Source organism: Eptesicus fuscus, chromosome 3, assembly GCF_027574615.1.
Source record: "Eptesicus fuscus isolate TK198812 chromosome 3, DD_ASM_mEF_20220401, whole genome shotgun sequence".
NCBI classification, from domain to species: domain Eukaryota; kingdom Metazoa; phylum Chordata; class Mammalia; order Chiroptera; family Vespertilionidae; genus Eptesicus; species Eptesicus fuscus.
In genome coordinates, this window is record NC_072475.1 from 55,452,754 (window position 1) to 55,479,738 (window position 26,985).

Below are 26,985 nucleotides of genomic sequence, written 5' to 3' on the forward strand. Positions count from 1 at the left end.
AGCAACGGATTTGTCGAGGGGGCCATTTTTTATTGTCTGCTTTCTCCCAACCTGTGTTGTAGCTCAGGGTGTTCGGTTAGCTGACTGGAGTGTTGAAAGTGTTCTGTGATCCAATCTATTCAGCAACTGCGGACTCAGGGGGGTGGTTGGGCCCACACAGCCCTCCAGGGAAGCAGTGGGCCCTGAGCCGTACCACCAGAGGGTTCAAGGTTATGTCCTTGGGCCACGTGCTGGTTAGGGCTCATCTCTATATCCCTGCACAGATGATCAGATAAGCTTCTTTTATGAAAACAGGCGCCCACTAGGACCAGAGGCCAGAGGTGCCACTACCACCTTGTGGGGGCATTGGGGCCAGCAGCGGTCTGACCTAGAGAAGGTGAAGCACTTGTCTTCAATAAAGGTCTGACCTAGAGAAGGTGAAGCACTTGTCTGTGTATGTGATGCTGCCCGGGGGCCACAGAGAACTCCCAGAGAGCATGGCATTTGTTGTAGAATAATTTAAAACATTTATTTGGTGGTTGCTATGTGTCAAGCACTGTGCTAAACCTTATTTTACTTAATCCCCTCCAAGAAACTATAAGGTCGATATTATTATTATTTATTCTTTATAGATGGGAAACTGAGAACCACAAAGAGGTTAATTTATTTTTTTCTTGGTAAAGTTATGAGTTGAGCTGACAACATTATTTAGCCCAGATAATAGATAATCCTAAAGCCATTTGTGGCCTTGTGGTTCTAGAATATTCTTGTGGACTTTAGGTTGACTAGTGTTTAATGAGCTGCCAGTTTGGGCCAGGGGAGGTAGACACCTTCACGGACTGTCCTTTTCTCTTTCAGCGTGTGAAGACGGATATAGGCTTGAAAACGAAACCTGTATGAGGTAGGTTCCAGGTTCACTTATTCTAATGCATTGGTTACAAACCTTATTTAGAAACTAGAGGCCCAGTGCACGAAATTCGTGCACTGGGGCGGGGGGTACCTCAGCTCAGCCTGCATCCTCTCCAATCTGGGACCCCTTGGGGGATGTCCAACTGCCGGTTTAGGCCCGATCCCTGGGGGATCGGGCCTAAACCAGCAGTCGGACATCCCTCTTACAATCTGGGACTGCTGGCTCCCAACCACTTGCCTGCCTGCCAGCCTGATCATCCCCAAACCATTGCCCTGCCAGCCTGATCGATGCCTAACTGCTCCCTTGCCAGCCCAATCACCCCCAACTGCCCTCCCCTGCTGGCCTGTCGCCCCTAACTGTCCTCCCCTGCAGGCCTGGTCGCCCCCAACTGCCCTCCCCTGCTGGCCCAGTTGCCTCCAACTGCCCTCCCCTGCTGGCCCGGTCGCCCCTAACTGCCCTCCCCTGCAGGCTCAGTCGCCCCCAATTGCCTTCCCCTACTGGCCCGGTCACCCCTAACTGCCCTCCCCTGCCAGCCTGATCGCCCAGAACTACCCTCCCCTGCCGGCCATCTTGTGGTGGCCATCTTTGATCCCATGGGGGCGGCCACCTTGTGTAAGGGCATGAGGGTCAATTTGCATATTACCTCTTTATTCTATAGGATTACTTAGTAAATTGCCTCAATGATTTCTTTTGAGATTTTAGACTAATTCTTGTTCTTTTTCCTTGTTGACTTGCAGTTGCCCATTTGGCCTTGGTGGTCTCAACTGTGGAAACCGTGAGTATGCAGAAGGGGCCAGTTCCACGTGGGCAGGGCCTGGCAGGGCTGTCAGCGAGCAGGGTGTCTGTTCCCACCTGCTCCTCAGTTCAGATCTGCTGTTCTCTCAGCCCCTGTGCTGAGAGGTGTGTGGAAAGCAAAGTGCTCTGCAGGGACTGAGATAAACGCCTCCCTCAGTAGCCCTGGCTGGGAGTGTCACTACAGTGAATTAAGTGTGAGGCGTGAGGCAGGCCGGGAGGGGCCACACCCAAGGAGAATCGAATCTCTGCTTCTGGGAGGGGGTGGTTTGCAGGTTTTGGAAGACTTTGGTAGGTATGGAGGAGGCAGGAGGAAGAACAACCTAAAGGTCTCGGGGCAGCCTGGGCCATGGTGTTCGCTGGACAGCGTGTAAGTGGATGAGGCTGAGGATAGAGAAAGAGGAAGATGGAGAGCGGAGGACTAGGTTGGCAGGGGGTTTGGATGGCCAGCCTGAGAGTATAGACTGATCCCTATCTGTTGTGGAACTAGCAGGTCTTCGAGCAGGAAGGCAGTTTGGACAAGAAAATCAAGCCGGGCTGCAGTGAGGAGGACAGACTGGGCAGGGAGGGGAACATGGCGGGGTAGAGACTCCAGGACAGTCATAGCCGGGGCTCGGGCTAGAATCAGCTTGTTGATGTTCGTGCTCCCCGAACCACAGCAGGTAGGAGGGGGGTAGCTAGCTGTGTGCATGCGTGGCGCGTGTCACACCTGATTTAGTTCTTTGGAAAAAAGCAGTTGTGATGAATTTAGAATCACTTTCACTGACATTTTCTTATATGGAAACCTGACAAATTGAATCACCCTCAAAGTTATGAAAGATATTCTGGGGTGTAGGATGGAATGGGGATAATAACACTCAGTGCTTCATTTTAGGACCGCTTTGTCCTTTATTCTATAGGTAAGCATGCCAACGGTGCATATTCTAAGTTTACTTAGACCACAGGTAGACACGATTTTATCTAACATGTGTAACCGTCCCCATATCTGTTCCCCAGGGGTGCACCTTGCATTTTATGTCCTCAATGATATTTTCTTTGCTCGTAAACTTTCTTTTAGTAAGTTTCATTATGTACCTTTTTTGAACATGAATAATACATTAAGTAAAATAAAACAAATTCAGTCCTGAGTACACACTCTCTTGGTATAGTCAACATGGAGTCGCTTGAAGACCAGACTCTAGAGATTTGGGGTTAAATATCCATCTAGGATCGCCGGTAACTTTGGTCATCCGATTTATCCCAACTGCAAACTAGCAGAGGTTACAGTAGACAGTCTAAGAGAGAAAGACTGGAAGTACTTCCAAAGCAACTATATTTAGAGTCATACTGAACAGAGAGGGAGGAACCCACAGAATGAATGATTATCTTCTAAGAAGTAGCCACCTGCGGCCACTGAGTGGTGGAGTAAATGACCCTGAGGACATCAGCAGTTCCTAGGGGCACCATGAAGCAGCTTTAAGTGCAGACATTCATGACGAAGGACCGAGTCATCACACACCAAACAGTGCTCCGTGTCACTGTGAACTGATTTTTACTCACAACACTTCTAACATCAGATATGTGGGTTTTCCTCACCCCGAGCAGTTCTGACACCACTCAGACCTCGCAGGTGAAGGGCTCAGTCCCACAAGACTGCCCCCACTCAGACACCAATCCCGCGTCCAGGCCTCGGGGACTCATGACCAACCAGCTGTAAATCAGGGGTTCCCTGGCCCCCCTCGTCAGATTCAGTACTTTGCTAGGACATAGAGCATCCTTAAACTGATCAGGGAGAGGAGTGGTTTGCACCCAAGAATAAACCAGAGAAGACCTAGGACTTTTCAATGTGGAAAACGGAGGCTGAGCAGTCAGGTGAAACGTGTAAGATACCTGAGACTTGTTTCGCCGAATGCTGCAATACCAGCACTAAAGGGCACGGTCTTTAGAAGAGATGGTGGTGGGGCTCACAGTAGTGACTGCAGCAGTAGCCTGCGGGCCTTGTCCTAAGGCAGCGGTCGGCAAACTCATTAGTCAACAGAGCCAAATATCAACAGTACAACGATTGAAATTTCTTTTGAGAGCCAAATTTATATATATATATATATATATATATATATACACAATATTTCTTTATTGATTTTCAGAGAGGAAGGGAGAAGGAGAGAGAGATAGAAACATCAATGATGAGAGAGAATCACTGATTGGCTGCCTCCTGCATGCCCCCCACTGGGGATCAAGCCCACAACCCAGGCATGTGCCCTTGGCCAGAATCGAACCCGGGATCCCTCAGTCCGAAGGCTGACGGAGAGCCAAGTTTTTTAAACTTAAACTATATCGGTAGGTACATTGTTATTAACTTAATTAGGGTACTCCTAAGCTGGCCTTTGCTAAAAACTCAAGGGGCCAAAGAGCCACATGTGGCTCGAGAGTCGCAGTTTGCCAACCACTGTCCTAAGACATTAGACGGATTAAAAACAGAGAGGCAGAGATAACATAAAGAATCATTTAAGCGAGGGCGGAGATCACAGCAGAGTTGCATCACATTCGCAGGTAACGTGTAGGAATAGAGTCCCGTCAGATGGCAGAGAGTGAATGAGCCAGAGGGCGAGGAGTGTGGAGCTGCAGCAGCTGTGGGGGGAGCCAGGGAGCAGGAGGGGAGAGAGGCCACCTGCCCCGTCCTCCTGGGGCCTCTCGGCTCTGACAGGTCTCATAGAATGAGCCAGTGACTCGGACCCGCTTTGGTCAAACAGCTTCCCAAAACGTTTTTACCGAGAGAATGCTTCCTACTTCTCAGTGAAGGGAAGAGTGAGCCGTAGAGGGAGTGGAAGTAGGAAAAGCCCTCTAGCGGTGGTGGGGAGTGAGTGCATGGCATTGTCCTAAGTGGCAGCTAGTGGTCTCCCTACTCCCCCTCCCCCCCGCCCCGGGATTATTAAATACGATAGGTGTCTGGAGATGACAAACCCCTACATCCGTGGGCTGTTCTGTAAGTTTCTGTGTCTCCCCATTTTGTGTGTGGGGTCTTGGAAGTAGCCAGGATGTCTCTCTGATCTGGAACTTTTTTCTGTTTATGCAAGTTGCTCTCATGTCCAGCAGGGGGCACACTGCTATCTGGATGGAGCCTAGCTCCTGGCCGGCCACCTTTTGTTGGTGACGCGTGTGTTAACTCAGGGATGGCGTGTAAATACCACTTGAGATCTGTATTAGTGTTAGTGTTGCCAAGCAACTAGTAGGGGCTGATAACAAATAGTATCTGCCACCTGCTCCGTTCCCTGAGTCCGGGACCAGCCCTGGGCGTTGGTGAAGGAATCAGGAGCACCTGAACTTCATCCCCATCTGTGGCCATGGCGCCTTGGAAGTCTGGCTTGTCACTCAGTGTTCTGTGCCAAGCACCAGGGCTCTGACCACTCTCCACTGCCACTTCTGCTGTCATCCAGAGGCGGCGAGTGCCTCCTGGGGGCTGTGCTTGGGCTGGGTTGTTTTGTAGACAACAAGTGCTTGTTCTCTCTGCATCCTCGGGGCACACATTCTACCGAAGCTCAATGAGTCCGGCGCCCAGCTTTGTCCAGCCAAGCCATGGCCTTGAGCCTCCCTCACTCCTACATTCCTGGGAGTCGTCCAACTCTACTGTATTCTGGGGTTCTGCATAGCCTGTGACCTGACTGTCCAATTAGCTCTCCAGTTGTGTCCAGATTGCACGCCTTGTTCCTCACAGAGAATGTCCTTCAACCTGCGAGGGCAGTTCGAGCCCTTCTTTCACGTCCCTTAGTTCTGAGGCAGTGAGGGCCCAGCGGGACTCCCGGGTGCACCTGGCAGGGCCACCTACGCCTGGGCCGCTCAGGGCTGCACCCGTCTCATCACTGCCCTCCTTTTGATTATGTTCCCATGTAAACCGTCCCTATTTGTACCCCAGATTCCAACAGTCCTTGGACCGCGTGTCCACTGGCCCCATTCCTCTCACAGGCTTGCGTGAGGATGCCCCCCCCCCCCCCCCCCCCCGTCCTTCTCTGGCTGCTCCACCTTTTCCTCGGTGTGCCTGCTCCCTCCTGCGCTTGAGTTTCATATTGGCTCCTCCTCGCAGTTTTATTCTGTCTCCCATGACATCCCGGTTTAGCTCACCCTTTTTCTCTTTTTAAAATATGTCTTTTCATAACATGAAGCAACACATGCCCATTGATTTTAATATTTATCCCAAGATAATTAGAAAATAAACATAAATTCAGGGGAGAAGAAAGCTAAACGAAACGGTGTCATCGTCCGTGAATCATCACTGGTCTGCATCCTTGCTGCTAAGTGTGGGTGGACCCGCAGCCGCAGCAGCTCCCAGGAGCTGTTGGAAATGCAGTTTCCACCTCTCCCCCCCGCGCCCCCCAGTCCAGTCCTGCTGCAGCAGACCCTGGACTTTAAGTGAATTCAGTTCATATGCAGGTTCATATGCATTTCCAAGTTTGAGAAGCACTGGTGTTCTGTATCTGCCCAGCGTTATGTATGGAATTGGATCTCACCGAAGGTACTATTTGTAACCTGCTATTAAGTTGAGTAAACTGTGCAGTATTTTCATTCACCTAACTTTATACTGTCACTTTCCATACTCCTCGGCATGCTACTCTGTGGATTACCATCATAAACTTAACCATTCGCTTGTTACCCTCTTTAAGTTTGTCTTACAGTTCCATCCTCTAAGCCATCTTCCCACTTTGTGGTTAGTGTCCTTTTGTGATTATGGAACTCACATCATCTCCTAGATTACCCTTATCTGGCCGCAGATGTTTCGTCCACCCCCTTTCATATCCACAACCTGCCCCTTCACAGCCCATCCTTTCCGTGCGAAGGTTCCCTCCCTCCCGCAGATTCCTGCACAGCCGCCCAGCACGGCCAGCGGGGAGTTAGAGGTGCACAGGGCAAGGTGAGGGGAAGGGGTGCACAGCTTCCATGCCCTCCGAGTGTGTGACTCCCCCCAAACTCTCCGAACCCTGTCCTTTTGGGGTTTCTGGAGGTATCATTACAGAGGCATGATTGATTTAATCATTGCAATCAATTCAACCTCCAGGCCCTCTCCCCTCCCCGGAGGTCAGGAGGTAGGACTGAACGTTCCGACTCTCTAATCACAAGGTTGGTTCCCCTGGCAACCAGTCCCCACCCTTAGGTGTTTTCCAGAAGTCACCTCACGAGCACCACAGAAGACACCTTTATGGGCTCTCATCACTTAGGAAACTTAAGGGTTTTAGGAGCGCTGCCTGGAACTGGGATGAAGACTGAATATGTATTTCTTATTATAAATCACAATGTCACAGTTGGCTGAGGTTCTCTTCTGGAGTAACGAAGCCTGCCTAGCTGAAGCAACAAAGACAGCTTATTGGCAGGATCCCAGGGAGTGTCATGGGATTCCAGCCTCAGGGGGATGCAGGGGCCACAGCAGCTGGCCGCCAGGGGCCTTCCTTCACGGGACCCCACCTTCACCTCTGCTCTCCGCTGTGCACAGGCGCGCTCCTTCCCAGGCCACATGGTGGAAATAGGCTCGCCAGGCGTCACCGAGTGTGTGCTACCCGTCCAGCCATTTTGAAGGAGGAGGTTCTCTTATTTCCCCCAAATTGAAATTCCTGTGAAGGAACTAATTGATCCATGTGTTTCCTCCCAGGCCAATCGCCTGTGGCCAGGGGAAGGTATCATGCCAGCCTGACCACCCTACCATAACCTGCCCTGGGGGCGAACAGTTCCCGAAAGAGGGCTGGCTAAGCACACAGTCCGGTAGAACCCACTCAAATAAGCATACGAGCAAGGACAAAAATAGTTTGTGGAAAGGGCTAAGGCTCAGAATGGTTGGCTTAATGAAAACTGCCGACAGTGATGACAGCGACATCAACCTAGGATCAAACTATAAGAATAAAGAAAAGATAGAGCCGCTGCGGGAGAAAGACTGAAATGTCAGCAAATGTCAGAAAGTAAGCCTGGCCAGCATGGCTCAGTGGTTGAGCGTCAACCCAAGAACCAAGAGGTCACCATTTCGATTCCCGGTCAGGGCACAAGCCTAGGTTTTGGGCTCAATCCCCAGTAGGGGCTGTGCAGGAGGCAGCCGATCGATGATGTTTCTCTCTCATCGCTCTCATTGATGTTTCTATCTCTCTCTATGCCTGTCCCTTCCTCTCTCTCTAAAAAATATCAATTAAAAAAGAAAGAAAGTAAGACAGAATTCCAAGTCCATTCTGGAGATCTCCTCAAAGTGGAAAGGATAAGACAAACAGACGTAAGCCGACACCCACTGCCTTCTCTCACCTTAATAAGTCACCTTTCAGAGCACCTGCAGAACTGATGAACGTTACAGTTGATGTTGATTCGAACCCCATGCACTTGTACATCATCACGTGGCCTCATAATAAATCTAAAGTCAGTACTTGAGTCCAAAGAATCACATAGTTCATGAACTGACTTCACAGCTGGTATGAGAAAAAAGATCTGTGGGTTGTATTGCCCATAAACTTATTACAAGTTTCCAGTGATATGGCTGCCAAAGAACATCAAACATACTCTTTAAAAAATTATATATGTGTATAAAATAAATTATGTATATGTAGTCACACACAATTTCTACATTTAGAGAAGGTTACGAGTGAGTGTGTGTGTGTGTGTGTGTGTGTGTGTACAATCTGGGACAGCCCTAGCTGGTTCAGCTCAGTGGATAGAGCATTGGCTCGCAGACTGAAGGGTCCCGGGTTCGATTCCAATCAAGGGCATATACCCGGGTTGTGGGCTCCATCCCCAGTAGGGAGTGTGTAGGAAGCAGCCCATCAATGATTCTCTCTCATCATTGTTTCTCTCTCTCCCTCCCTCTCTGAAATCAATAAAAATATATTTTTTAAAAATCTGGGACATATAGAAAACCCCAAGGAAGAAAGTAAAGTACTTGAGGCAGCCCTAACTTCCATGAGTGTTTTGGTGAGTTCCCTCCCAGCTCTTTCTCGCTGCTCATGTGTGCTCTGAGATTCCTCTCCTGTGTAATCTAAGCCCGTGCTACCCAAGGCCTGGTCTGCAGGCCGGCAGTCTCGCTGTGCTCCCGGAACTTGCTGGAGGTACAACTTCTCTTCTTGGCCCACCCCCAGACCTGTGGAATCAAGCCTCTTCAGGTGGGGACCGCCTAAGTTTGCACAGCCTCTGGGTGATTCAGACCCCCAGGAAAGTTTCAGGAGCACGAGGGTACACCAGTGCTCCTCAAAATGTGACCTGCGAGCTGTTATCGGGCTGCAACAAGATACACAAGATAACACAAAAATTGAGAGGAAACACGTAGAAACATTTATGTTAATCTTAGAAGCATTGTTGTTAGTTGGACATGCTGTGACATCCAGCCATGGGATCCTTTTAAAAAAATAGTATTGTTGTATTTCACAAAGTCACTCCACAGTAGACTCCTTAAAAAAAGGAGAAGGCGCCCTGGCCAGGGTGGCTTAGCTGGGTGAGCGTCGTCCCATGAACCAAAAGGTGGCCAGGTTGGATTCCTGGTCAGGGCACATGCAGGCTTTGGGTTGGATTCCTGATCTGGGTGCATACAGGGGGCAACCGAATGATGTTTCTCACTCACACATTTGTGTTTCTCTTTCTCCACCTTCCTCTCTCTAAAATCAATAAAAAATAAGAATCTGCAGGCCCACTAATAAAAAAAAAAAAAAAAAAGGAGAAAGGGAAATTCATGAAAGTTGGTGCCTATGGGGAAAGATGAGACTTTATTTTCTTTATTTAAAAATAATATAAAAATGCACAAGCAAAGAAAAAGAGGTCCTGGACCACAGATGGTTTGAGAAGCACTGGGCACAGTGCTTCTGAGTCTGTCTCTTCTGAGACAAAACTGCCTGTTTTCAAGGGGAACCTGCCACGACTGCAGCCACCTGTGAGGCCACTTCTAAATTGAGCACCTGCCTGTTTTGCTGGCGTGAGAGGTTTTGCATCTGGTGTGGAGGGATGAGTAGGAGCCAGACTTTGGTCTTTAAAAGCAGAGGGCCACTGTAGGTTGGTTTGTTCGTTTGTTTCACTGTAGGTTTACTAAAGCTGGGAAAGAGCGCGATCAGATTTGTGTTTTGAAACGAGGGGCCAAGACGGTGCAGGAAGGTATGTTGGGAGGCGGTTCAGTTGTCTAATCAAGAGTTGACTGTAGCTTAGGGGTTGGTACTGGTGATGAGAATGAGTTGAAAATCAAGATTTGTCTTGTGTCTTCACGTTTGTTAAAAGTGAAGATTGAATACTTTTATTAGGAGATGAGGGAGGGGATGACCTCATTCCAAGGTTTAGCTTTGTTTTCTGTACATCTTAGTACTCATGGTCTTCAAGATAACCAAGTTTCTGTGCTGTTTATTCAAATAAAGGGTAGGCAAATGGTTGCTTAGCATGCATTTGCTTTTGTCTCACGGCCAGCTCACTCTCGGCTCCGTGCATTTTCCTGTGGTGTTACCTGAAGGCATGGAGCGCATGGTTCCATCTTATTTTACTACAGGGAACCTGGCTATCAGTCTCTTTTACATCCTGGACCATAGAACCTCAGAGCAAAATTTTAATTTTATTTCCACAACAATGGAAAAAGCTATCCTGCACTGGCTGGTGGTTAGAGTGCCGGCCATGCACTGAAGGGTTGTGGGTTCAATTTCTGGTTTAGGGCACATACCTGGGTTGCAGGTTTGATCCCCAACCAGTCAGAGCGTGTGTGTAGGAGGCAACTAATCGATGTGTCTCTCTCACATTGGTGTTTCTCTCCCTTCCTCTCTCCCCCCATTCCTTCCACTCTCTCTAAAAGAAAGAAATGAAAAAAATACCCTTGGGTGAGGATTAATTTTTTAAAAATCATTATTTAATAAGCTTTACTAGCCCTGACTGGTTTGGCTCAGTGGATAGAGCATCGGCCTGCAGACAGAAGGGTCCCAGGTTCGATTCCGGTCAAGGGCATGTACCTTGGTTGCGGGCACATCTCCAGTAGGGGGTGTGCAGGAGGCAGCTGATCGATGTTTCTCTCTCATTGATGTTTCTAACTCTCTATCCCTCTCCCTTCCGCTCTGTAAAAAATCAATAAAAATATTTTTTTAAAAAAGAGTCACAGATCTTTAAAAAAATAAAAATAAATAAATAAGTAAGTAAATAAATAATAAGCTTTACTAAAATATGATTTTGCCAGAAATGCACAGGTATAAAATTTATGGATTAAAAGTTAATATTGTTATGTGTGATATGTACCTGTGTATGTGACTGCTAATTTTTGGTAGTTAAATTCCATTTGTATGTATTGAGGAAACCACTCAGTGCCTAGCATGGTATATGCAGTGGTTCCCAGCTGTGGTCTTAACTGCCCAATAATATTTCTTATTCTTATTTTTTAAATATATTTTTATTGATTTGAGAGAGGAAGGGGGAGAGAGAGAAAGAGAGATAGAAACATCAATAATGAGAGAGAATCATTGTTTGTCTGCCTCCCACACACCCCACACTGGGGACCGAGCCGCACCCCGGGCATGTGCCCTTGACCGGAATCGAACCTGGGACCTTCAGTCCCCAGACCGACGCTCTATCCACTGAGCCAAACCAGCTAGGGCAGTAGTATTTCTTATAAAACTGGAAAGTCTAACCTAGGGTCACCTCCTTTTTATTTTATTAATTAAAATCCTCAAACCAAATTTAGAATTTTTATATTTACTGTCACTATACATTTAAAAAAACAAACAAAAACGAAACAACACCAAAGGATGGGAAGTAGCCAAGAAAAGATTCTATGTTTTCTCCATTAGTGTTTAGAAACCTATTTTACTGGAGGCATAATTTACACATAATAAAATGCACACATAATGAGGGGAAACCAGGAAGGACAGAGTCTTAGAAGACAGAACAATGATTAAAACCAGGTAGATTTAATTTTTGAAAAATTCATCTACTTCATTTTTCTCTTTTTTCCATGGATTATGAAAATGCCCTCAGGGCTGGTCTGCAGGTACCCTTGGGAGCCATTCCAGGAGTGGCTGAGAAAGAGGGACTTGACTGAAAACAGTGTAGGGGAGAAAAAATAACTTTTCCTCTACCCTTCTACATTCTTGGCTGACACCCCCAAACATCACCATAATAAAGTATATTAACAGGTGAACAGAATTTAATTACATAAGTGCACATGGGAGCCCCACAAGATGAGACTCCAAAGGCAGCCAGTGATTGAGGCTAATACACCCTCCTGAGCTAAGGGTAGGACCAGGGCCCTGGGGCTGCAGAGTGGGGAAGGCAAGTCCTGGGAGAGTGAGAAGAGGAAATGTCTGGCAAACAGTAGCTTCCCCCCCCCCCCCCCCCCCCCCGCCAAGTAGGACGATCTCTGCACTGAAAAAGTTCTCTCTGCTAATAGCTCTATTCCTGGTGCAGGCGGGCGGCCTTTCTAATGTAACTCTCCCTTACAAATGGGTAAATAATGCTCTGTTTTCAGAGCTTCACCTATGTCTGCAATTTCTCAGAAATAATCCATATGCCAAAGAGGCATATTTTGGGCTGGCAAATTCTGCTGCCCTCTGACCTAGAAAATGTAGCGTTAACGCTTGAGGAGCCCTTGCTGGGGGCCCAGGAAGTGAAAGGTGAGGTCACTGTGGGGTCAGGAGGAGAATCATACTTGTGTATTCGTTTCTTCATTCATGACCTCTTACCAGTCTTTTTCTTTTAAACCTGTTTAGCCTATCAGCTTATCACCGTGGTGATTGCAGCAGCAGGAGGCGGGCTTCTGCTGATCCTAGGCATTGCACTGATTGTCACCTGCTGCCGGTGAGTGATGGAGTTCACACTCTAATTCTGTTCCTTTGTATGTGCTATGCAAGGGCCATTTTTTTACTCTTCGGGAATGTTCGGGGTGGTTTACAACATTAAATCGTAATATATGACTGAACCACTAAAAAAAAGCAGAAATATATGACTGACCCACTAAAAAAAGCAGAAAGGGAAATTTATGGTAGGTAGTGCCATTGGAGGAAAGAAAAGACAGCAAATAGGACTTTATTTTCTTCAATGAAAAGGAATATCCAAAAGCACAAGCAACAAAAAAGATAGATTGGACTGCATCAAAGTTAAAAACTTCTCTGCTAATGTATGGGACAACATTTTTTCTCTACCCTTTTAGGTTCTTTGGTCTGATAATCAAGTTAACATAAGACAGTTTAATGGGATAAAAACACATTTAATTATGTGTATAGGTGGTGGGTGGTGGCACATAAAAAGGTGAGACCCACAGGCAGTCAGACAATTGAGGCTTATACTCCATCCTGAGCTAAGAGAAGGGGCAGGGGCCTGGGACTTCAAAGGGGAGGAAGGTGATTTACAGGGAGATGGAGAAGCCAACGTTCGCCCTGCCATGCAGAGACAGTGGGACACAGAGGGGACTTGGAACAAACAGGCCCTGCTGAGCTCCCCCACAGCTTCCCATGCCCAGCCCACACTCTTTGTAGTGATCTCTGGTGATAGCTCTCTTTCTGGACCAAGCCCTCCATCAAAATCCTTTTAGGCAGTTTAAGGGAGGTATAAAAGCTCTTCCTGAGTCTTTTGGGCCTTGATTGTCTCCAGCTCAAATTTGTCTGCAGGCCAGAGTGGCATGTTCTGGGGAGACTTGTTCTGAACCCCTTCAACTTAAAAGATCACTATCAAGAAAGTGAAAGGACAAACCAAAGAATGGGAGAAAGTATTTGCAAATAAATCATATGTGTAATAAAGGACTTGTGTCTAGAATATATAAAGATGTCTTACAACTCAATAATAAAAAGACATTAAATCATAATGGACCATTTTAAAAATGTCCAATTTTAAAATGGAAAAGAACTTGAAAAGACATTTCTTCAGAGAAGATACACAGTGTCCAGAAGGCACATGAAAGGATGTTCAGCATCATTAGCCATCAGGGAAATGCAATCGAAACTATCTTATACCCACTGTGATGGCTAATTTAAAAAAAGAGCCCTGGCTGGGTAGTTCAGTTGGTTACAGTATTATTTTGATACACCAATGTTGCAAGTTCGATCCCTAATCAGGGCACATACAAGAATTAACCAGTGAATACATTACTAAGTGGAATAGCTTTACCTCAGGTGATTGGGTAATCAAAACTGAGGGGTTGGAGAAAGGTACAAAGAGAACAATGCAAGGTCATTTTCAACCAGCACTTCTCTCTAAAATCAACCAGTCAGTAAAATATATTTTAAAACCCAGGAAATTACAAGTGTTGGTATGAGGATATGGAAAAATTAGAACACAAATACACTGCTGTAGAAATGTAAAATGATGCAGCCACTTTGAAAGTGTCTGGCCATTCCTCAGAAAATTAAACACAGTGTTGCCATTTGACCTAGTACTTCTACTCTTATGTATATACCAAGAAAAATGAAAAGTTATGTCCACACAGAAACATGTACATGAATGTTCATAGTAGCATTATTCATAATAGCCAGGAGGTGAAAATAACCCCAGTATCCATCAACTGATGAATGGATAAGCAAAATGTGACATATCCATACAATTGAATATTATCTATATCCTATCTAATAATAGACAAATATGCAAATTGACCGCACCTTCGCTACGCCCAAGCCACGCCCACCGGCCAAGCCATGCCCACCAGCCAATCAGGACGAGTATTCAAATTACCCCAACAAAGATGGTGGCTAATTTGCATATCAAGACAGCATTGAAAGAAGCCAAGAGCTGCAGAAGGGAGTAAAGCTTCGGAGAAGCAAGCAAGCCGGGGGAAGGAGAAGGGAGGAGCGAAGGCAGGGCCGGGGGCGAAGGGAAAAGCAGGCGGGCTGGCGGAGACGACAAGGGAGGAGTGGAGGCGGGGTAGAGTGCAGCAGGAAATCCTATTGCAGGATTTTTCCTGCAACGGGAACACTAGTATATATATAAAAGGCTAATATGCTAAGTGTCTGACCATCCAACCAGTCGCTATGATGCCCACTAACCAGCAGGGGGCAGACGCTCAACATAGGAGCTGCCATGGCGCACACTGGCCATTTATAGAGAAATGGCACTGCAGACCTGGTGCCCACAAAGCAACACTTGGCTTCCCCCAAGTGGGACACAGGCCCTGCCATCACCCCAGAGCGACATTCCACCAAATCACAGCCAACACTGCCAAGACCCTGTTGTGGAGCGGATGCGAGTGAATGACCACTGGAGCCCAGACCAAATTAAAATTTAGGGAGCCTTTATTAGCCGGGCGGCTGGGCGACCCGACGACTGCTCTGCCATTCTCCATGCAGGGAGACCAGAGAGCAGCAGCGACCCTTTGTGTAGGACCGCTTTTAAGCCCATTAACCACATCCGATTTTTGCAGAACAAGTAACCCAAGACAAAACAGTTTTTCCCAAGCAATGTCAGGATCATGCTTGGGAAACGTTATTCACAAGGACATCCTGTTCTTCAGAAAGCTGACAGTGTTCTATGAAATAAGGCCTACGTGCTGGGAAGGGGCCATGAGACCGTATCTCAAGGCCTGGCCTAGTGTCAGCACTGACAACTCTATCTGGGGCATAGTCCACGGCCTCTCTGGAATGCTCAAAAATTCCCACTCTCCAACATTCCCCACTGGTTTTATGTACATGAGTCAAATCATTGACTCTTTTGGGTCATTGTTGGCAAAGGAGTTATATTGACCCATGAGGACTATAAGCTTGATATCTTAAGCTGGGTGTGATGAAGCCACGTCAGGATCCCATCGACCTTGACTGCTGTGGGGGTGGTCCTTTCCAGGTAGGAGTCAGTCCTTGTGTGGCAAATTTCTTTACCCAAACAGAGTCACCAGGGTGGAAGGATGGACCAGATCAGAAGTTGGTATAGGCAGACTGCTTTCTGGGTAGACTGTAAAGCCTGTAAGAACTTGAGTAAAGATTGGTTATGGATTTCAGCTTTTCTAGATTGGGTTTCCATGTAAGCTGGCGAGGTGGGTAGGTCAGGGTTTGGAAGAGTCTCTAGAATCTGTAGAGGCCCCACTGGTTTTAGGGCAGCCTCCCGGGCTGCTTCATCTGCAGCCTCATTCCCTCTTACTTCTGGGGAGTCCCCTTGTCTCACATAGGTAGAGATGGAAAGACTTAATTACATCTGGTAGTGCTAGTTGGCCCATCGTCCTTGCTCTGCTCATATCTGCCTAACTGCCTAATATATTACCTCAAGGATCCTGGCTCTGAATTCTTTTAGGGAAAATGGACGTCGTTAGGCTCTTGTAGCTACTTCCTGCTGAGGCGGGTCAGAAGTTTCTCTCAGAGCCAAGAGATCCTTGCTGTCTGTCAGAGGGACAATGAGGCCTGGGCACAGAAGGAGGTGGGCTTGTAACCTGGCGGAGACAAACTGTAACAAATGGTCTGGTGGAAGGGAAAGAAAACCCTTCAGTTTTAATAACTAATATTGAAATAGAATTTTTCTCCTCAAAATTACCCCCATGTTTATCAAAAGAGCCAAATCAAGATTAATTTATCTAGTGTATTTAATTTGGCCAGATTGTTTGCATAAACATAACAAGAATGGTAACCGACTACCTTTGTCGGAATTTCATGATTGAATTTTAATGTGCCCCGTAGGGCCAGGAAGCCAAGCTATCCAGCTGCCGTCAGGCCTGCCTGTAGTATCTGCTGAGTTAGGTGAATCCCTCACCTGCAGTGGCTCTACCCGGGCCCATGCTCTTGGCTTTAAGGCCCATCTCAGTAGCCCTCCTACTCATCGCGGCTCAGAGTGCTTGGGGGTCCCGCAGGGACACAGAGGCGCCCTTATTGCTCCCCTTCTACTCTGACCAACCGCCAGTGATGGTAGGGTTTGGGCCTGATGCTCCAGCACCAGCTATTTTCAGGGCTACCAAGCAGGATACCAGGCTTTCTCCGTGGCACTCTTATTGGCTTCAAGTCTTCAGAGTTCAGGCAGGGCTCTTTAAAACATACTCCAGTCAAAGTTTCTGATTAATAAAACCACTATTGGAAACCGGTCTTATTGTATTTATGCAAAGAAATGTATTGCCATGATTTATTAAGTATTGCCAAATTTCGGAGGAATTGTATAAGGAGAAAAATATACTGACCTGCTTTAAGATAGAATTTTCCTTGCCAGTCCTTTTTACGGACTTTTCAAATTATAAAAAACAGTAACTGTTAGATTTCTTCTATTAGTCCCTCCCTAAGTACTTTGGCATAACTATTTACCCTCTGTTTAGGGAGGCAGAATGCAAATTATTTACTCTTCCTAGCTTACTGGCCTGTATTATTTGATTTCTTTACAACATATCTCTTCTCCTTCTTACACCTACACAACCTTCTATTGAAACAGACACTTCTAAATTAGCCTTTAAACCTTCTTTCTATGTCCTTTAAAAATGCATAACCATGCCTCAGACCTTCTACTCAGTATTCCTTATTCTTTGAAACCTCAATCCTTGAATGATTCCTAAAAAGCATTAACAGCCAGAATTTCTTAGATTAACATTTATGACTTAGACCTTCTGTGATAAAACTAAGAGATGATAAAAATATTTCCTTATTGAGAGACAGAGATTTTTAAAACTTAAACTAAAGATACTATATCTTAAAGTTCCTTTGCTGAATATTCCAACACCGCCCAAGAAGTACCCAGTAACCCCTCCCTGCCAGGCTCTGTCTTCATGTGTATTGGAAGGGTTAAAGAGAAGAAAACGGGCAGAGGAAGATCCACTGTGTTTTGCCAGCAGAGTTCAGATAAGCAAGAAACCAAGGACGCCAGCAGCTCTGGTTGTACCCAGTAAAATCAACAAAAACCTATCTCTCCCTGCTCTCCCCCTTTTCTGCATTAACCATTTACTCTGTCCTTAGCAGGGGAAATAAGGCAAGCGGTTTGAGATTCTGTATAACCAGGCTTTTTACACTTAAGGAACAACTGCTCTCCCTCCCAGATTTTTCTTCTTTACTCCAAGGCCGCAGAGGATCTCAACCTTCACCACTTCTGATATCTCCAACCATCCCCTGTCGCCCAGCCTAGGGCTTCCCTATCTCAGCAGGCTGACAGTGAATTCTACCGCCTCTACCCTTTCTACACCTGCTCCGGAGAAGTTTTAACCCAAGAAGTTCCCTCTTGCTTCTCTGGATTGGCAACCTTCACAAATTAACCCTAGAATTCCAAAATTTCAATTTAATACAGCACATTCACAAATCAGAGCAAACTGAAATCCTTACCTATACAAACATAGACAGAAATTTTTATTAGCTAAGTGGGCTGATTCCTTCTCTGACGGAGAGCAAAAGACTCTGAGAAAAAGGTGTCTCAGCAGCTGCTAAAGACTTTTGCATTCCGTCACAGAAGGTCTGCCCTATCTTTAAACAAATTAAACAACAGAAAGAGATAACAAATACACTCACACTTACATTTATACACCAGACAGTCTGAGTTTTTGACCTAGGGAAGGTGATCAAGCTCCCCCTTCCACTCACTGGGATATGGGAAAGTTGGCCATTCCTGCTCACAAAATTTCTGTAAATCAAAAGCATTAACGGAAGCTCCGTAATCATCCGCTCGCCGCTTGAATTCCTGAAAACTTTTCAAAAAACATTGCAGGGGCGTACAGACAGAAGCAGACTGACCTATTCTAATGATAAAGACAATTAGACCACAATAACACACAGAATAACAAAGACAATGACAACCAACAGGATCGCCGGGCACCGTCGTGCACCGGGATCTGGTCTCGGAAGTAGGGCTGAGTCCAGCCTTCCAGAGACCCCAGATGGGCACCCACAAACAGAACCAGAAATAAGTTTCTTACCAGTAAGAACCAGATCCAGGTGGCTCCTATCAGAGTCAATCAGGAAATTTAGCAGACGGGGTTTCCGACCTCTACCAGTCCCGGGGCTGAGGAACGTCTCTCAGAGATCTCCCCCTGGGTTGGAGAGTCCGGGGACCCCGGTGGGCTCCGGTCACAGGACCAGTCAAAGGCTGGTTATCTCGCTGGGGCATCTCCAAATGTTGTGGAGCAGATGCGAGTGAATGACCACTGGAACCCAGACCAAATTAAAATTTAGGGAGCCTTTATTAGCCGGGCGGCCGGGCAACCTGGCGACTGCTCTGCCATTCTCCACGCAGGGAGACCAGAGAGCAGCAGCGACCCTTTGTGTAGGACCGCTTTTAAGCACATTAACCACATCCGGTTTTTGCAGAACAAGTAACCCAAGACAAAACAGTTTTTCCCAAGCAACGTCAGGATCATGCCAATGACGACCATGTTATTCACAAGGTCATCCTGTTCTTCAGAAAGCTGACAGTGTTCTATGAAAGAAGGCTACGTGCTGGGAAGGGGCCTTGAGACCGTATCTCAAGGCCTGGCCTAGTGTCAGCACTGACAACTCTATCTGGGGCATAGTCCACGGCCTCTCTGGAATGCTCAAAAATTCCCACTTTCCAACAACCCCATGGCTCGAAATGCAGCCCACAGCCCAGCCCAGCCCAGAAATGGTGGCTGTGGGTGCCAGGTAATGACATCACATAGCAACGCCTGGCTTCCTCTCCCTAGCGACTAGCCTCCTTGGAGTTTCTTCAGCCCAGGAACACAACTTGCTTTATAGCCAGGTGCAAACATTTTACAGTTTAATCAAATGTCTGTGAAATGTTTTCACCTGCCTCATCTCATTTGATCCTCACAGAAGTTCTGGAGTAGGTAAATAGGAGACTCAGTAGAAATCCTATTTTCTTTTCATTAGCCAGAAAATGGAGACTTAGAAAGTTTAGAAACTTGACATGACTGAAAAGAAGTAAGAAATGGTAAACCTTGAAAATGACTTCAGGTTTACTCATTGTGCAGAACATAGGCAAACACTGCTGCAGTTAAATATTTCACCCTTTGTTCTCCTGTGTGACCTACAATAATAGTCTGCTTCATGTTGATATTTACTGCTGTGTTGCTGACAATTACCTGAAAGAGAAGTTGGAGTGCTTTGCTGGGCTGGAAAAGGTTTAGCTAAATCAGAAAGCAGGTCTAATTAAGCAAATATATATATATATATATACATATATACATATATATATGTATATATATATATATATATATACACACACACACACACACACACATACTCTCACACACACACGTATAGGTGGTGGGTGGTGGCACATAAAGCACTGCCAAGACCCCGGGCGTTGCTACGTGATGTCATTACCTGGCACCCACAGCCACCATTTCTGGGCTGGGCTGGGCTGTGGGCCGCATTTCGAGCCATGGGGTCTTGGCAATGCTTTATGTGCCACCAACCACCACCTATACGTATGTGTGTGTGTGTGTGTGTGTGTGTGTGTGTGTGTGTGTATCTTGCTGGCGCCAATGACACGTGTATTTCCATCTGTCATTGTCGATTATGAATTTGGTTAACACTTCTATTATAGAGAAGGGTGAATGAATAGCGATATTAAAATATTTCTTCTAATTAATTTCCTTTCAATGTGCACGAATTCGTGCACCAGGCCTCTAGTTCAACCATAAAAAGGAATGAAATACTGATACATGCTGTAATGAGCATGAGCCTTGAAAAAATTATGCTAAGTGAAATAAGCCAACCTTCAAAGACCAAGTATTGCATTTATATGAAATGTTCCAAATTGGCAAATCTAATAGAGACAGAAAGCATATGAGTAATTGCCTAGGGCTGGGTGGGCAGAGGGTAGAATTGAGAAGTAAAGGCTAAGGAGTATGAGGTTTCTCTTTGGGGTGCTGAAACTGTTCTAAAATTGTGATGATGGTTACACAACGCTGAGTATACTAAAACCACTTATTGTATACTCTAAATGGACAAATTAAAAATAAAACAAAGATGAAAGGGGTTACCTGAGATACCTGAGCACAGAGAAGTTGTAGCAGGCCCGGGATGAGCAGACGCAGCTGTGTGCTGGGCGCTGGGCTTCCTGGGAGCCAGCGGGAGTGGGTTTCTATTGGGAAGGGAAGAGAAAGCACAGAGTTGGTTCCCCTTCTCTGTGATTAACTATTCAGATAAGGAAACATTATGACCCTTGATTTAGATGCTAATAAATGGCAGACATTCTCCTGACATAACAGATGGAGGAAACCTACCAAAAGAGCAAGTTCTCTTTTCGACCACTGACATGCAGGATGTTTTAAGATACCCTTTGTCTCCGGTAAGGCTGAGGGACCAGGTTGCCCTAACCACCCATTCGGGATGCAGGCTTCATGGTACAGCCTTTGCCGGTCACTTACAAAGTTGCCACCAAATGATCGAAGATAAAGTTTGTTAAAAATAAACACATTGAAACCTGTAAAGTATTTTTGTGAGTTTATTTGAGCCAAACTGTCAACATATGCCAGGAAGCAGAACCTCAATGAATTGAGATAATGCTCCAGAGAATGGCGGGTTACATCTGTATTTATATATTGCAATCAAAGGAAAGGGACATAGGAGGGTTACTTGAAATCCATTGGTGATAGACTAGAGAGGCGGGAGAAAGCAAAGCAGAGAAACCCCTGGGATTGGATAAAAAGTAAAATGATAGACACATACTTAGGTGGGTGCAGGAACAATTAACATGATAATGAAGGAATTTGTGGTATCTGTCCTGGAGCCCAGGCACATTAGGTTGTGCCCCAAGGGGTCCAGAAATAGGGAACTTACAAGTTACCCAGACATTTCAAGGAAACGTATATTATTATAGATGCAAAAAGACAGATAGGCTCAGTTAAGGTAAAGGTTGACCTTGTCAGGGAAGATACCGGCCTAGGAAGTAACTGCCCACCATAACTGCTTTTAAAGTTTAATTTCAAAGACCATCCTTTGTAGCAATGCCTGGCTTCCTCTCCCTAGCGACTAGCCTCCTTGGAGTTTCTTCAGCTATTGAGATGCATGAGAACGGAAGCACCAAAAACCTCCTCCAGATGACGGACGTGTATTACTTTAGGTCTCTGAGTTTGCAAGACCGCCATGCAGGCCTTCCCTGAGCTTGTCAGGTTAGCATGTGGCCCTTTTCATCCACAAGTATGAGTGAAATAAAATTCTGGGGCTGAGACTAGGAGCTGGAGAGAGAAACCCTGGGTGCTCAAGGGGACATAAGCCTCCTGTGTGCCAAGTGCCCTGTGCCGGTGTGAGTAACCATATGGGGAAGGACCCTGTGACGGCTGGTCACTGGAAAGGAAGGCTAGTTGTGGATAAGTAAGCCATTGTGTGAGACCAGGTGCCCCACCCTCCCGGGGCAGCACAGGGGCAGGCTTATTCTGAATTTGCAGGAGGAACAGCACCCAGACCACACATAGGACATTTGCTTTTATGACCGCGGGTTGCTTTGTGCTTCCCGAAGAACATTTACTTATAGGAAAAGGAGGTAGAAGGAAGAAACGTCCAGGGTAAATATGGGTAACAATGTCTAGTACGTAGGTGACGAACATATTCCAACCATTTCCAGTGACCTCTCACAAGTAGGGGACTTGCCCCAGGGTTTCCCTGACCCACTGACAGGAGACGTGTAGGTGTATAAATAGGTGGCTTTTTTTGCAAACAAGACATCCTGGTTTTATCGTTTATGAAGTGGCTTCATGTGGTAGAAGAGCACTAGCCAGGGCGTCGGACGGCCTTTGTTCTAGTCCCAGCTTTGTTGGCAGCGAGATGTGGCCCGGTGAGCAAGTCGCATCTCTCCGCCCAGCCAGAGGCACCCCATCCCCAGAGCTCCTGTTTTAATAAATCTGCGTGACATCTAGAAGCTCCGTGTGCATTGTGATGCCCCAGCGGGCCGGGAACCAGTGGGCCGAAGGCCTTTCCTCTGACTCTGGGCTCCCGGCTGCCCCCACGGTGCGCCGGTCTGTCCCCAGGAGGGTCTGAGTCAGCTCTATGGCAGCTCTCTGACAGGTCTGCCCATGGCCCCCTGGGCCTCTTAGGTGGAAGGGTTTTTGCATCTGTTCTTATACCTAATTGCATTTTTACTTGTTTTTGGCAAATACTAAAGATAATAACAATAATGACATTCCTAGGTGGGCAGCTACAAAGAAATACCGGTATAGTGGTAGCATTAGGTCTAATTTACCTTGTAAAATGCTGGATGGTGCTTTCACAAATACCTGTTTGTGGGGGTTTATTTCAAAATTTATTCATTTAAATTTTCAACTACTGTTTTACCCCACAGAAGGAATAAAAATGACATAAGCAAACTCATCTTCAAAAGTGGAGATTTCCAAATGTCCCCGTACGCTGAGTACCCCAAGAATCCTCGCTCGCAGGAATGGGGCCGAGAAGCTATTGAGATGCATGAGAACGGAAGCACCAAAAACCTCCTCCAGATGACGGACGTGTATTACTCGGTGTGTATCCCGTGTCCGGGGGGGCGGGGGGGGGGGGGGTACCGCAGGCTCCCGTTTCCTCCGAGAATTAAAGGGATTCTGTTTGGCTGTAGTAAAAGCACTACAGCCAGTTACAGGTTAAAGGGAATGATGGCCTAAGCCCTTTATGGACAGAACTTCATATTCAGTTCACTTATGATCTATTTGCATGTTCGTTATTGGAACTGACAGTGAGATATGAAGGCTGTTTCCACAGAGCACATTGCCTCTATGGGATGGTGGCAGTAGCCGCCTTGTTATGGACCTTGCTTTTAAGTTATAGGCGTGGATACTGAAAGATAGAGAAAGAATTTAACGACACTTAGCCTTTGGCCCTTTCCTTTTTATCTCTTGTCTGCCCCACTTTACCTCACGTCGTTGGGTAATCGAAACTGAGGGGTTGGAGAAAGGTATAAAGAGAACAATATAACCTCATCCACCACCAGCACTTGTCAGAGGTTTCGAAGATATATTTAGTAGGTGTTTAATCATTTGCTATGGCCCGCCCTGGACTGTGTCACTTGGACAGATGGGACACTCCCTGCAACCCTTGCTTCTTCTGTCCCACAGCGAGGAGTCCATGTCCTATTTCCAGGCACTGCTCAGTTCATTTCGCATGACACTGCGTCATCCATAAAGCAAACACATAAAGCCGAAAAATAAATAGATGTCAGGTGACTTCTCACGCCATGTTGGAGCGGTAGCAATAAACATGCACCCTGGCTCCGCTGGAACTTAATAGCACCAGGCAGCCCTGTGACAAAAACCACAACCCCTCTGGTTGCTATGGCGACTAACCAGGGGGCTCAGACTTTGGATGGGAAGGGCAAGTTTGTTTATGGTACGAAAGGGATTGCTTCCATGGCTCTTTGAGAAATCTAACCCTGGAGGAAGAACGAGAAGACCCAGAGGAAAGATAAACGTAGACACAAACTTCGCTCTGGTTCAAACGGTTTTGTTGCTATTTCAGCATAAAGGGTTGGTTTTGTTTTCTGTTTGTCAGGGAAGTTCTTTTGCGCTAATAACTGAAGCCATAGCTAAGCCAGTGTCTTCCCAGGAGGGACCGGTGACCCCACACTCACACCCAACACCACCTTTGCTAGGGTCTCCTCAACCCCAGCGGGTGTGACAGCATAGCAACAATCAGGCCTGCAGAGTCAGAGGACCCAGCTGTGCTTCCAGGGCCTTAGCTAAAGGATTGCCTTCAATAGAGACCATGGAGAACTTAAATGAACACCATCTGCATTTCAGAGAGACTGAGCACTCTGTGGCAGCAGAGCCGGCCACGGAGCCCGGCCACGGCATGAAGCTGTCACCCGTGTGAGTGCTGTCGCTCACCGCGGTCTCGGGTGTGCAGGGGGCGTTCCCAGGACTTGCGTTTGCTATGTGCAGTACCGATAGATGTCTTATTTCTGCCAGGCGAGCCTTCTCCCCCAGGGGTCCCGCATGAGGGCCTCCTCAGAGCCGACTTGCCATTCCCAGGAGCGCCTTTTGCACATCAGACAGTCGCAACCTGCTAAGCTGGGACCTGGTCGGAGACACCTAAGAATCGCTGTTGGCCTCCTGTCTGGGGGTTCTAACACCAGCGCCGACAGGGGGGTCAGGCGACCCTTCACCCAGTGAGTTCAGCCAAATGCCAGAGAGCATTAAAGCTGTTGTGCTCCACAGAGAAAGACACTCTTTTAAAAGGTCATGTTAATAATCACATAATAATTAATCTGGATAATAGTAAAGATAACAGTTAACCCAGGTCTTTTCCTATGTTGGTCTAAAATCACTAGACTGTCCTTGATCCAAGTTTTTTCCATAAAGAGCCGGCCTCGGGGAGGGCCCTGGCTTCCTGGTTAGACTTTGCTCTGCTGAGTACTAGCTGCCTCCATCTGAGGTTTATTATAATGCAGCATTCTTTATATATGTGTGTGTGTGTGTGTGTGTGTGTGTGTGTATGAAATTTAAACCATGAATAGTAAATGGACCTTTTTTCCTTTTCTCTCTGGCCTCCAGCCCACAAGCGTAAGGAATCCTGAACTTGAACGAAATGGACTCTACCCGGCCTACACTGGATTGCCGGGATCTCGGCATTCTTGCATTTTCCCGGGACAGTACAACCCGTCTTTCATCAGCGATGAGAGCAGGAGAAGAGACTACTTTTAAGTGAGAAGAGAGAGGAGTCCATTGCTCTGAGCGAGTGGCTGGGACCGCTGTTGCTCAGAGGACTGCACGGGGCCCGCCTGGGCTGCTCCCAGGACTGTGGAGCCGCGCTGGAGGGGCAGGCAGGAAGAGGGACAGGAGTGAGGGGCGTGGCCACAGCAGAAGGGCACCGGTGGAGCCCGTGGACGTGCCACCGCCGGCCGCTCATTTGTTGTTACTGTGAATGTGCACATGGCCAGTACCGGGAGGTCTCGGCGCGACCGCGGCTCCACTGGCTGCAGGGATGACGCCGGCTAGGGCAGCTCGCTGGGCACCACTGCAAGCACCGGGGTCTCCTTCGTTTGCACTTTAGTACATTGGGCAGGGAGGTCTCCTTTTGGGTTTCTTCCAAGACTCCCAGAAAGAAGGCCTCGTTTCCCCAGATGCTTCCATGGGCCTCAATTTGGTGATTAATTTATAGCAAAATACTGGCTGGTTAGTTGTTTTCCTGCCCAGCACCGTGTGCTAAACAACAGGTGATGGTGATGAACATACCACTAAGGTCTGGAGATGCTGTAGGTTCTTGTACAATATTTTAATATGTTTCCAGGTCTTCTCGTGCTGCAGTCTCCAAGCCAACCCCCGGAAGGAGAAATGGAAACGTGTGCGGCTCAGCCCACAGCTCCAGTTGGTTTGTTTTTTTTAGTCAAGGTGACACCTGGAGTTAAGGTTACGTCTTCCCTTTGCAGTTAAAGCTCGCTTTTTCAAATAAGCTGGACCAGGGCAAAAGGACTTCCATTTGGTTTTAGTTAGAGGCACCCAGCTGCCCTTCAGAGAGGCCCAGCAAGCCACACCCGGGCCTGGGCGGACGGAGGCCCGAGGAAGCGCTAGAGATGCAGGCGGCGGGTGCTTTTCATCCCTGAGGACATGGCGTGGTGCCTGGGTGTCTGACCTGCATCTTTGAGGCCGAGGCCGCTCCAGGTGGAGCGGAAATGCTAAGCGGAATGCAGGTTGGGTGTGAGCTGCCATTTCACCACTAAAGGAAAAACAGCGTGTGTAGTCTCGACAGCTGACTGTGGTTAGAGGAATGGGCTGAACGGGCAAGTTCATTGCCTGGAAACCCCAGTGCCGTGGGAAGCCGGGCAGATTCCCGCGGAAGGATAGCGAGCTGGGGTGGAGCCACGTGTAAGTCTGCTCGCCTCCGATGCTGCACCTTTACCTGTTTCCCCGATCTCACCCACAAACTCGGTATAAACTCTCAGCTCACTGCTCAGAACTATTTATTCACCGAGGAAGTAACTTATTTTCGCTCATCCAGTGATTTGCACCTCTTTGTACTACTATATAGCTTCCTGCAGAATCATGGTCCTAATTCAGGTCAGCATTGGAGAACTAAAGAGAGCGTGGGCCTCTGGGAGGGGGACGTCGCGTGTCTTACTTATTGTGCCTGTGGCGAGGGGCCTGCGAGGGGCATGTGCAGTGCTGCCTTCAGCTGCTCCCTGTGGGCTATGGTTGTTCTGCTTTGACACGTCCTAGTTTTGGATGAAGTGGAGAACACAGAGGTAAAGAACGGGTCCCACCCTGGAGCTCCGAGCTCCGTGGAACCCATAGTGGGGACAACTCTGGCCTGGGGCCGTTTCTTTAAGGTCCTCTAACCTCTTCAGAATGTGTCTAGCCCTCACTCTCCTGTAGTCCTCAGCCTAACAGTTTTAAGTGCGAACTCCTGTGCCCCGTGGTCTCCACGAGTCCTCGCCCCCCTCCAGCAGCAGGAGCCAGGAGTGCCAGCCCGGTGTGCGGCCTCCAGGTAGTTCAAGTGCACTCATCTCATGAGCTAGATACAAAGAGAATGCTGTTGTAGTCAGCGGGTGCCAGCTTAAAGGCGCCTTTTTGAAATCTCGGC

The 26,985-nt window shown here is 47.3% G+C and overlaps 1 protein-coding gene across 1 annotated transcript in view; it reads left to right on the forward strand.

The window, feature by feature from the left end:
• Positions 1-25,464, forward strand: part of HEG1 (heart development protein with EGF like domains 1) — an 89,006-nt gene extending 63,542 nt beyond the window's left edge. Inside the window, exons 14-18 of the mRNA XM_054709655.1 lie at positions 838-880; positions 1,627-1,664; positions 12,337-12,424; positions 22,763-22,937; positions 24,960-25,464. Of these exons, the coding sequence (XP_054565630.1) occupies positions 838-880; positions 1,627-1,664; positions 12,337-12,424; positions 22,763-22,937; positions 24,960-25,109 (494 nt within the window). The 3' untranslated portion in view covers positions 25,110-25,464. The remainder of the gene's footprint in view (positions 1-837; positions 881-1,626; positions 1,665-12,336; positions 12,425-22,762; positions 22,938-24,959) is intronic.
• Positions 25,465-26,985: the final 1,521 nt, after the last annotated feature.